Source organism: Plasmodium malariae, assembly GCF_900090045.1.
Source record: "Plasmodium malariae genome assembly, chromosome: 12".
NCBI classification, from domain to species: Eukaryota; Apicomplexa; class Aconoidasida; order Haemosporida; family Plasmodiidae; genus Plasmodium; species Plasmodium malariae.
Window position 1 is genome coordinate 2,205,803 of NC_041786.1, and position 13,059 is coordinate 2,218,861.

Here is a 13,059-nt window from a genome sequence, read left to right on the forward strand (position 1 = left end):
AATGTTCAATTTGTACCAATTCAGCTACTATACAATGTTTTAAAAAAAAAAATTTATTTTTATTAGCATTTTAACCTCCAAAAAAATTATTTTTTCCTTTTTTCTCTATATCAAAGTTTTAAAATATTTTCTCCTTTTTTTTTTAAAGAAAAAGTTTAAAAAAAGTAAAAAAAAATTAAAAGGTGTAAAAAAGAATTTCAGCTAGCGTTACAGTATAATAAACCTTTTTTAAAAAATTAGGTGTAACAATCTATAATAATGATGGTGGGTATATATAAATAAGAAATATTGTTTAAGGTTACAAATATGGAGTAAATAAATGCACAAGATGTATGCTGTAACTTCGAAATAAATGTATATACGTAAAAATATACATATATAGAAGTACATGGAGTATATTTATAAACAGGACTTTATGTTCACTTATCGGCGATTTCAAAATTTTGCAAATTTGACAAATTTTTTCCCATTTAAAATTAAACGCAGAGAGTATGTATATATATTCATACATATATACATTTACATGTATATATATATATATATATATATATATATATATATATATATATATATATATATATATATATGTATAATATATTTTTTTACAAACCAGAAATCATGTTGCTTACTTTGGACGACTCATTTGTTTTTTTAATAAATGCCATTTGAAAAGAAAAAATGAACTGAACACTTTTATTTTTCACACACAACAAAAAAGCAGTGGATTACGGAAAAATTCTCAATAAGCTTTTTTAAATCCCACAGTTTGCTTAAAATACTATATTTGTAATAATAATAATAAAGCAAGGAAGTCACAAAAAAAAAAAAAATAAGCAATGGGGTTTCGCAGGTTTTAATAAAAATTTCACAAAGGTAATTGAAAAAGCTGAAATTAACCTTAAATCGCATACATCTTTTCACAACAAACTTTAATTCAAAATTAAAAAAACAAAACATGAAAAAAAGCAAAAAAAAACGAAAAAAACAAAAAAAACGAAAAAAACAGAAAAACAAAAAAACATAAAAGCAAAGAAAAGAAAAGAAAAACCAACAAACATTAACGAATTAATCTAATTAATAATATATACGTACATGGTAACAGAATTTATAGTACATTTGTTATACTTTATAAATTAAAAAAAAAAAAAAAAAAAAAAAAAACTTATGTTTACTCTATCAATTGTCAAAGCGGAACCATTTGAAAAAAAGTGTAAAATTTGCGAGAATGATGAATATATTTAAGCGTAAAAATTATAAGGAAAACGGTGCTTATCCTTCTGAGAGTTCGAAAAGAGATGAAGAGGAAAAAAAAAAAAAAAAAAAAAGTAGAATAAAAGATTTATTTAAGTATATAAAGTACATATTAGCTAATAAAGTTAAAACAAAATATAAGTATTCCTTTTTTGTTGGATTATTTATTACTTTTTTAATTTTTAGCGGTTTTTTTCAGTTTCTTCTCGAATTTTTTCACACTCACTTTTACAATATAAAATATATTGACGTGTCAGACACAGAAAAATTAAAAGAAATATTTTTTAGTAACAAACCTTATTTAGTATATTGTAAAAATGATAAGCAAGAAAATATACACTCAGTTATTAACTCAAACATATCAAATTTTCCAAGCATTTTGAATATAGCTATTATTAATTGTAAAAGCAAATTACCAAGTAACCAAAATGTGTATGAACGTTTTAAGTTAAGTGAAAGAACTCAAGCTTTTATTATTTGTTATGGTAGAAAACCTAAACCAATTACTTTGGATTTATTAAATAGTAAAAAAAAATTCATAACATTTGTACGTGATGCATTAGTATTTTCAGTTCCATTTTTTAGTAAATTTCCTCAGTTCCAGACAAAATGTTTAAATAAAAATAAAAAATGTGTACTATTTATTAGTAGAAATCATATGACTAACAGAAGTAATAAATATAATTACATTAATGATATTTTTGTTAATAATAAATATTTTGATATTAACCCAATGATCATTGACCACAAGAAATTTTTATTGAAGTTAAATGATGAAATTTTTACATCTTACAACAAAAATAGAGATATTCATGTTTTTTGCCTTTTCAATCATACTGAGGGACAGACTAGTGAATACTATGGTTATTTTTATAAAGAAAATTTTGATGATTTTAAGAAATTGTCATCTTTTGTTTCAGGGTGTATAAAAGCGGACAACAAAAGTAGTGAAGTCATAAAGCTTTCAAGCGTTCCTCAAATAAAGTATAGAACAAGTAAAAAAAAAAATAACAAAAGATAAAGGGACACGTCCCATTTTTTATTTCACTAGTGGTGTAGATACAAAACTATTGGAGTAGTTCATATACATTGTACTTGTGATAATATTTACCGACATTTGCTTACGTATTCCGTGAGTAACTGTTTTGTAGCCACAAAAAGGCCAAAAACAGCAAAAATATATTTGTGTTTTAGATTTTATTTTATTTTATTTTGTTTTATTTTGCATTATTTTGCATTATTTTTCATTATTTTGCATTATTTTGCATTATTTTTCATTATTTTGCATTATTTTTCATTATTTTTCATTATTTTTCATTATTTTGCATTATTTTGCATTATTTTGCATTATTTTGCATTATTTTGCATTATTTTGCATTATTTTATATTATTTTATATTATTTTTCTTTATTTCGCATTATTTCTCATTATTTTGCTTAATTTTTTTTTTTTTTTTTTGTGAACTTATTTGTAACTTTTGAAAATTATTCAACTTTAAACAATTTCTACGTATATGAACTTAAATGCATATATACTTGCTGATTTACGTAGGTATCTACACATATTTTCTCCCATCATTTTTCTACTGCATAATTGATTCGTACCATATATATATATATATATTCACTTACATTCAAATATACGTAGAAATAACTAAATTTTTTATGTGTTACCTATACTTTTCCAATGACATTTCAACTTAAACAAAAATGAAGCACAGTGGTAAATTTTTAAATAAATGCGAGAAAAAAAAAAAAAAAAAAAAAGCGGTAAAACTTAAAAAATGGAAATATATATATGTATATACATATATATATATATATATTTATGTTTATATTTATTTTTATACATAGACGATTTTTAAAATCCGAAAGTTTTACAAAAAATGGTAAGGAAAATATGCACGTATATAAATATATATATATTTATAAAACAAAAAAAGAAGCAAGATTTTGCCTTGTGTCAGAAACACCTGTTTTTTAAGCATACTCTTTTATCCTTATATTTTTTACAAAGACATAAGAAGACGTATACGTACATATACACTTATATACAAACAGGTGTATATATACACATATACATATATATATATATATATATATATAGCTTTACACCGTTGCGAATGTTCATAAAACAGCTTCTAACTTATGTTCTGATATCATGTACTACTTTTCCTTCTCCTCCGGAACATCAGAATAGTTCCTTTCCTTCTCATTGTTTGTCGTTTCATTAGATTTGCTCAAAATTTTATTGAAAATATCTTTAAAAAAATTCGTATTTGAAACGTCAAAACTTCTATTATTTCTGACATTCTTTTTATTTGGTAACACAATTTTCATAATTTCATCATTTTCTCTTTGTAACTCCTTAACTTGTATATTTAGTGTTTCTAACTTATGATTTAGTATTAATTCTTTTTTTGCTTCTTTCATGCTGTTTCTTTTATACTCAGCTACAATAATTAATGCAGCTACTAAAAAGATAATAGTTTCTCCAAGAATTTCACTACCTACATTAACTGACTTGTTTTCACTTATATAAGAACTGTAATTGACATTGGTTGCATTCGAATTATAAAATTTTTTTTGTATGTATTGTTCGAAGAAATAGTATTTTTTTCCACAATATATACATATGCTTTTAAATTTTTTATTATCTATAGCTTTTTTTTTTATATAACCTGATATTGGTTTACTTACTTGTCTTATTAAAACAATTCCTATTTTAAAAAAAGGAATCATTTTCTTTTTCCTCTGTATACATATATTAACCTTATTTTATTTTTTTTTTATTTTTTAACTAAGACAAGTTTCCTCTTTTTGAGCATAACTCATTTATGTGCAAGTTCATGTTACACATCTTTAAAAATTGTATTCGTATATTCTTTTTATTTTTGCATTTCTGCACATGGAATTGAAAGTTATATGTAATTTCGAGCTCCGTAGCAAAATTTCGAAGTGAGCCTAACTATATTTTCTACATATACAGGTATTCACATATATAGATACACATATTCACAAACATATATACTCATATGCATATATATATATATATACTCATATGCGCACGAGTTTGGGTGTAAATAGTCCACAACGTCCTACTAAATTTTGTATTTTTCATAGTTCATCTTAATTAAATTTTTCAAAAGTTTCCCTCAAAATTCTGTATCTTATTTGCATTTTTCTAACAATATCATTACTTTCTCTTTTTTGCGTTTTCACAGGACACCAATTTATATAAACTTTTTAGGTATGTTCTTAAAAATTTAATCTTCTATATTTTAATTTATTATGGTATCACATATAAAACGTAATGAAATATAACAAAATATAACGAAATATAAAAGAATAAAATACAATATAACGAAATATAAAAGAATAAAACAAAATATAAAGAAATAAAATGAAATAAAAATATATCGAAATAATTCAAAATGTATCGAAATAAAACGAAATGTATCGAAATTAAAAAAAATATATCGATATAAAACAAAATAAATCACAATGGGTATCCACAAAATTGGAGAAACTCAACAGCGACCTCTCCTCTTTTTATTTTGTAGGAATAAAAAAACAAGATGAAAATACACGCTTCCGTGCAGTAAAACAAAATACTGTATCTTTACTTTTTAGCGTAAAGCATATAAAAAAATAATAATAAATAAAATGGAATTCATACGCATTTAGTTTATTCTCAATATAACCTTTTCATAATATATAAGTATATATATATGTTTGTATATATGTGTATTGTTACATGTTTACATTATGCATTTACACAAACATGTGCATAACGTAAAATCATATGTACTGCCAGGGAAAAAAGGCATAAATGAGATCCTCCTATATAATACTTTTCTTTTCATGTATATATATATATATATATATATATATATATATATATATATATATATATAACATGTATCTGTTTGCATATTCATGTATACACAGCAAATATGTTTGTATATTATAAATGTATTTATACAGATATTACATAGAATATATGATTGTTTTTCCTTTTATTTTACATTATATTATTTGATATGCACGTTTGTTTAATATTTTAATTACGATATAATTTTTATGTGTTAATTTCCGAACTATTTGATTTTATTTTATTATAATATTTTTTTTTTCATGTTACTTTGAGTAAGCTAAAACAAAATTATTCGGTTTTTGTTATACAATTACACAACAATATTGTGTTTAAATATTAATATAGTACGAGTTAAGAGAAAACTTTACAATTTTGAACATACATATTTCTTTTGTCATTTTGAAATATTATATATGATATTGATTACATTAAGGAAAATTCGCCATTATATACAAATATATATTAAAATATAAATATATAATATATATATATAGTACATTATATTTACTGAATATACATATATAAATATGCCTACGCGTTTATGATTTTTATGTAATTTATTTTTGTTTTATTTTAATTTTTTGTTTTTTAGTTTCTACAAAAAATTTAATGTATAATGGTTTATAATAAAACATTAAAATTTTTGCATAAAGAGAAATTTTTATATTTCAAGCACCTTGGGGTGGTATAACATAAATTAAAATATTCTCCTATACGTGTATGTCAAAAATACAAATAATGACATAAATTTGTGGTGATTTAATATCTCCTAACAAAAATTAAAAAAAAATAAAAGTAAATTAAAAAAAAAAAAAAAAAAAAAAAGGCAAATATTACTATGAAAATAATAATAATAGTAATTATTATAATAATGTTGATGCATAATGTATATTATAATATGTAAAATATTTTAATAACGTACCAAAGCATATAAAGGAACTTTTTAAAAAATGTTTTATATCTTATTAAAAATATATACCCAATTATCGTTTGAAAAAAATAAAGAAAAAAGAACAAAGAACAAAGATTAAAGAGTAAAGAGCAAAAGACGAAAGACGAAAGAAAGAAGGCGAAACGTAGGGCTCTGTAAGAATAATAAACCCCAAAAAATAACAAAACAAAGGACGGATAAGAAAAGAAAGGGGTGGGGGGAAAAAAAAATAAAAAACGAAGAATGAAAAATACCAAGTATAACCAGTCTAATTCGAATTTACATGGAAGAAATAAATATGAATTAAGATGTAAGAAAAACGGGAAAAATAAAAACATAAATGAAGAAGAATCTGATGAAATCTCCGACAATTTAAGCGATTCCTCCTTATCATGTGCATCTAAATATATGACTAGGGGAGAAAGAAAATATGGAGAGAGTGCTTGTAATTTGAATAATATTAGTAACATAGGAAACAATATTAACAACAGCAATGGTAATAACAGCAATGGTAATAACAGCAATGGTAATAATAGCAATGGTAATAATAGCAATGGCAATAACAGTAGTGGTAATAACAGCAGTGGTAATAACAGTAGTGGTAATAACAGCAGTGGTAATAACAGCAGTGGTAATAATTATGTAGTAAGGGGTGAAAGGGTGAACAACCAAACTCAGAGAGAAAATAAAGACAAGGGTAAAAACGCACTGACAGTTGACCTAAACGATAACCTACTTATAAACAATGTGTTTTCTAAACAAAGCTTTGTATATGATCATTATAGAAAAAAAGATATATTATTGAGTTTATGGTGGAAAAATATTGTGGATTTATATTCAGATATATTAATAACGAATTTGTATAATAATGTTAGTAACATAGAAATTTTAAATATGAACAACCATTCAAAAGATGGTTATCAGTACCTTAATGAAGGAATCGTTGTTTTTCACAATTCGAAAAAAAGAGATAATTATAAAATGAGCATACTACGTGTAATAACTAAAGAAGAAGTAAATAAAAAAAATGAACAAGATTTTTTTTATTCCTCTGCTCTTAAAAATAATATTATAGATGATTCTTTTAAAAAATATTATGGGAAGAAATATAAACACGTACCAATTATTAAAAGATATAATTGTATGAATATACCATATTATGCTACTAATTCCACTATATTATATTGCAATAAAGAAATGTGCAATAATGGCACCAATTTTGTACACGATGGGAATGTTATTATAGCAAATAAATCCATAAAAGGTAAGATATATTTATATAATATTAAGAAAACAATAGATAGAATAAATAAAATAGAAGAAGATGGAATGTTAGATAAAGAATTAAATGATGATGACGAAAGAGGAGAAAACGAAAACGAAAATGAAAATGAGAATGAAGATAAAGATGACGATACGAAGTTCGATGTTAGACAAGACAAATGTGAACAAGGAAAAAGGGGATATAATTTAAATAAAAATTATGTAAGAAATAATGATGCATCGAATGAAAAGGATGTGAAGAATAAAAGAATTCAAGTGTCCGAAAAATATAGAAAAAAATTACAACAAAGGAAAATATATGATGGACAATTATTACTAGAATTAGTAGGGCACACGAAAACAGGAAAAGGGCTTTTTTTTAAAAATAATTATTTACTGAGTAACGGGGACGATAAAAACATATTCATATATGATATTAACAGTAATGCTAGTAATAATACTAAGTCGAGTAGTAATAGTAATAGCAATAGCAGTAATAGTAATAATAATAATCATAGTAGTAGTAGTGATAATAATAATGGTAAATATAGTGATGACCATGAAAATGTGTGTAAAATTCATCCATATATATCCATTAAAACGAATGAATTGTATAGCAATGTGAGATGGTTGTATGATTCGTTAATTATAGGGTCAACATATAGTGGTTATTTTTCATTATTTGATATAAGGATGAAAAATAAAAATACACAAAATAAGTTCAATCATGTGAGCAGTAGTAGTAGTAATAGTAGTAACAGCAGAAATGTATTTTCAACAAGTACTTCAAGTAGTAGTAATAATGTGAATATTCACTCAATTCATAAGAAAATAACGAAATATGAAATATCCGACATTGATAAATATAACAGTGAAGATAATAATTTGATTTGTTTAAGTTCATTAAATAATATTTTTATATTTGATATACGCTTTATAAACAATAACTTACCATATAAAATTATACATGATAATTCGTATAATAATTATAGTTTAAATGATTGTTATTTTGAGCCCTATCAGACATCCTTACAAAATGGAGAATATACTAACAGTACAAATGTGAATTACTTTTATGATCATTCATACAATAATTATTACAATGAAGATTTTTTCAATTCAGATACTTTTATTCATTCCCTCTTTTGGTGTAATATTGAAGCCTTTAATTATATTGGCTCATTAAATAATAAAGGAATAATTAATTTATTTGATGTAAATAAAAGCAAACATCACTGTGTCTTTACCTATGGATGCAAATACATAAAATTGTTCAAGTTTAACCCTTTTAAAATTAATAATTTTGTTTCGGTTGATAAAAATAATATCCTTATACTTTTTACACTACCAGACCAGATATACAAAAGCGATTTGGACTTGTACCTTAAAGACAATTTTAAGGAAGAGTAGTACCATAGATGAAGTGTAACCAGGAGATGACCAAGAAATGGCTAAGATATGACCCCCAAAAATAATAGAATAAAATATATACACCAAGTAATTAAATTATATCACAATTTTTCTATGAATTACCCTCACACACACACATACATACACCTGAGAAACATTTGTTATTTTATTTCTTTTTTTTTTTTTAATTTGTAATTAAAAAAAAAAAAAAAAAATTAATTACTCCTTAAAATTAATTTTTACTAAATTATGCGATCCATTGTTGATCCTTGCTTGATAGCATCAGACAATGTAATTGATTTATGTTTTTTTTTTTTTTTTTAAACTTGTTAATTTTAATGAATAATAATTTTTTAATTTTGTCATAAACAAATACATATAATTTATAATTATACATGCAAGTTTGTACACATTTTTGATTTTCTTATTTAAAACATTTATTAGACATATTTATTCTTAATTCGTTTGGCATATATATTATACGTATATATGTATGTATGTATACGCATATATACATATACAGATATATACATATATTTTAAAGTAGAAGCATAAACATTTTTATTTTTTTAATTATAAATATGATTTTTAAAAGAATAGCGCCTTGCTCTACAAAGGGGTGTCGTTCGTACTTCTGAAAAATAACACTCCTTTGAAACGTAATAAAAAATTGGATATATTGGAAAAAATAGAAAAAATGGGAAATATACGTTTATCCTACAAACATGTGTTATTTAAGAGCAACATAAAAAGGGGCAAAGGTCCTCGCAAACACAAGAACATATTAAAGAAAAGCAAAAATGAGAACAATTAAAAGGTAAAAATTAAAAAGTAAAAGGTGTAAGTGAAATGGGGAAAACGAAAAAATGCAAATATACATAATCGAAGTTAGGTAGAAAAAATATGAGGTCCACGGTTCGTACATTACTCTAAAGATTTTCTACATCACAAATAATGTACAATGCTTTCTATGTCAAGTTTATCAGAGATGATGGAAGCAGAGGTGGATGTAGAAGCAGAGGAGGATGTAGAAGCAGAGGAGGATGTAGAAGCAGAGGAGGATGTAGAAGCAGAGGAGGATGTAGAAGCAGAGGAGGATGTGGAAACTGCATTCCCAGTGTCCGCACCACCTACGTACATGAAGTTTTTTAAACCCTCTAGTTGAGCATTTTCACCCTGCAAAGTAATGTTTTTTATTTCTTGCCTTCTATTTGGATATAATCTATCCAAATCTTCGATTAACTTTTTCTTTTTTTTTAAAACCTTAGCTGTTCTGCCTCTATACGATTTATATTTAAATACATCTACCTGTGTATGTTTAACTGCATCATTAATCATTGATGGTCTCCTATAAATTTTGATATTTTTTGGAGCGAATATTTCAAGTATCTTTACTCCTCTTCCAGTTACTGAAAACCAACATAGATCTGAAATAACAATGTCATCTAGACTTTCAAAATCTTTTCCATAAACCTTAACTGTATGTTTAACAAATGGTTTTAATAAATCAAAATCTGCATTTATATGAGGCGGATAAAGAAAAGAGCATTTTTTTTTTTCTAAAAAATTTTCAACTTTTGCTGTCTTACACATGTGGATAGTAACTCTATTTGACATATAAAATGTTAACAAGGCAAAATTACCATAAATTAAATTGACATAACATAAAGAACCTATAATTACCGACGAATCATCTTTTAACTTGTATGTAAATGGTTGAATGAGTTTGTTTATACTTATACTATTAAGATCAATATCTCTATATAAGATAGAGGAATACTGATATTTGGTGGGTATACCAACTGTGTCAATAATATTTATATTTTTTTTTAATCGAAATACATTATAATTTAAGGTTGTATATGGAATATTTGAAGTTGTAACCCCACCTTTCTTTCTTTTGTTGTATATATCTCCTATATGCTTATAATTAATATATTTAAGAAAGGAATTAATGAAAGAAGACTTACCAACATTTACACATCCTACTATATATATATCTGTACCTTTTTCCAAATCAACATAGTATTTCATGCGTTCTTCTAACATGTCAAAATTATAAAATTTTAATGCTGATATAAATATTAAATCATTTATATGTGAATTTTTTATTTGTCTTACTAAATTACGGAACCATATTTTAACTATTTCTAGATTCGTTGACTTCGGTAAACAATCTACTTTATTTACTAGCCAAATGATATTTATATCTTTATTTTTGCAACCTATATAAAGTTCTGGGAGTATAGTATTTTCAATATTCGTTATATCAATTAAATATAAGACTAAAGATTTTCTTTTCATTTTTTTAATTAAATTGTTCATAATATGATTTCGATCTCCTTCCACATATTTGGCTGTGCTCACTTCCATCTTTTCGACTTCTAATTTTTTCATATCATTTCTTTTTTTCAGTATGTCCTTTTTTTCATAAATGTTGATGCTTCTTTTGTCGATATTGTACGAGACGTCCTGATAGTACTCCCCCTCTCCAGGGGCTACTTCAGAGGCTATATCAACTGCTATATCAGCAGCTATACCAGCAGATGCACCAGCGGTTACGCTTGATATCATATTTGCTGCTACTCTTGCTTCTTTCTCGTTGCCGATTTTTTCCTGCATGATTCCTTCACTTATGCCTTCCGTTTTCCTGCATTTTATGTTCAAAATATGATTACCTTTTTTGCGCATTTCCGTATTAGTAAAATCAATTTCATTTGTACAATTCAGCCTATCCTCATTTTCAAAACTTATTGAAGCTATATCTTTACATTGTTTATATTGTTGTTTCTGCTTTTTTTTCTTAAAATGATTATCAAAAGATTTTATCATTTTCCTTTTAATAAAAGATAAATTTTTTATATTATTTGCAAGTATTTGCACAAGTGCGCCCTTGTTCTGAGCTTTGTCTTCCTCCTTTTTGCATATTTTGCCATCATTTAGTGTGTTAACAGGATTACCATTTGGGATTTTAAGCCTTTTTTCATTATATTCTTCTGCATTGTTATCTTCTCTTTCTAATATGCTAGCTGATTTTATGCTATGTACACTATGTTGGTCTTGCAATTTATTGAAGCTATGTAAACCATTTATACAATGTGTATTATTTATGTCAACTATATTATGTTTGTTATATGTGTTACCTTTATTTTCTTTATCCTTGTTATTAACTTTTTTTTCTTCCCAGTTCTTCATATGATCCTGCAGTTGCTTCCTACATTTTATAATATTTTCGATTCTGTTAATATCTACCTCACATTTTGTATCGGCACATTTGTAATGTTGTAACCTATAGCATCTTTTGCACAAAATAATTTTGGTTTTTACTTTAAAATTATAAAAATTATTTACATCAACTTTTATACCATCTGGTACAGAACTCACTTCTTCACCTTTTACTTTTGTGTAAAATTTTAATCTTCCATTACTATATTTTTCATAAACATTAAAAGGAACAAAACCTGTTTTCCTCTCATTCGTTGATTGTAGGAATTCTCCACATCCGACACAGCTGAGTTTTCTCAATGGATTAACGTAAAAATAGTCCTCTTCTATTTTTAAATTATTACACGCTTTGCTACTAAAGGGAAAAACCCTTACACTCCTTTCATGACAAAAAGGACTTACTATTTGATATATATTTTTATGGAACAGATTCTGGTGCAATATTTTGAACATTTAGGAGAAAAGGTTATAACATAATGTATTAACGCATTTATAAGTGTGTACAGATAAATGTTTATGCAGGAAGAGACTGAGCTACTTAAAAGCTGATGCTTCCCTTTCGTCTGTGTTTCCGTATACTCACCTTCTGCATACAAGTATATATGTGTAAGGACATATTTACATATATGTTCGTATGGGTATGGGTATTATTACGTTTATGCTGATGTGCATATATATATCTACGAGATAAAATTTTTTGCTTACAATTTTTGCGCGACCATTTCATTTGCTCACATTTCACCTTCCAAACACAGCGGTATATTGGTACATATCTACAGTTTTAATAAAAAAGCTTATCTATCTAACGGCTTAGCGCAAACACATGAAAAGTTATAGTGGGAATTATGTTGTTGTAAATCAAGAGGAATGGCAAAAATAGTACATATTTTATGAAATTTGACACGTAATACTATACGAGTATTTAATATGAAAAAATTCAAGCTTAATGTGAGCAATAATGCCTCTTTTACCTCTTTTTTCAAAAAAAAAAAAAAAAAAAAAATATGCATTTTTGTATACATATATATATATATATATATATATAATATCAACACGTTCCTCAACGTTTACGCCAAATGGCTGGGAATGTATACATTGCCAAA

At 25.1% G+C, this 13,059-nt stretch overlaps 4 protein-coding genes across 4 annotated transcripts; 2 read left to right on the forward strand and 2 right to left on the reverse strand.

Annotated features, from left to right (window-relative positions):
* Nucleotides 1-1,225: 1,225 nt before the first annotated feature.
* Nucleotides 1,226-2,272, forward strand: PmUG01_12057500 (conserved Plasmodium protein, unknown function; the record flags this gene model as incomplete). The annotated part of the gene is made up of 1 exon (XM_029006803.1): nucleotides 1,226-2,272. The coding sequence occupies one exon, from the start codon at nucleotides 1,226-1,228 to the stop codon at nucleotides 2,270-2,272; it is 1,047 nt and encodes a 348-aa protein (XP_028863255.1).
* A 1,144-nt stretch (nucleotides 2,273-3,416) lies between these two features.
* PmUG01_12057600 (OPA3-like protein, putative) lies at nucleotides 3,417-3,992 on the reverse strand (the record flags this gene model as incomplete). The annotated part of the gene is made up of 1 exon (XM_029006804.1): nucleotides 3,417-3,992. The coding sequence occupies one exon, from the start codon at nucleotides 3,990-3,992 to the stop codon at nucleotides 3,417-3,419; it is 576 nt and encodes a 191-aa protein (XP_028863256.1).
* A 2,309-nt stretch (nucleotides 3,993-6,301) lies between these two features.
* Nucleotides 6,302-8,731, forward strand: PmUG01_12057700 (WD repeat-containing protein, putative; the record flags this gene model as incomplete). Its single annotated transcript, XM_029006805.1, has 1 exon — nucleotides 6,302-8,731. One exon carries the CDS (start codon nucleotides 6,302-6,304, stop codon nucleotides 8,729-8,731), a length of 2,430 nt encoding a protein of 809 aa, XP_028863257.1.
* A 945-nt stretch (nucleotides 8,732-9,676) lies between these two features.
* On the reverse strand, nucleotides 9,677-12,409 carry PmUG01_12057800 (GTP-binding protein, putative; the record flags this gene model as incomplete). The annotated part of the gene is made up of 1 exon (XM_029006806.1): nucleotides 9,677-12,409. The coding sequence occupies one exon, from the start codon at nucleotides 12,407-12,409 to the stop codon at nucleotides 9,677-9,679; it is 2,733 nt and encodes a 910-aa protein (XP_028863258.1).
* Between the last annotated feature and the right edge of the window lie 650 nt (nucleotides 12,410-13,059).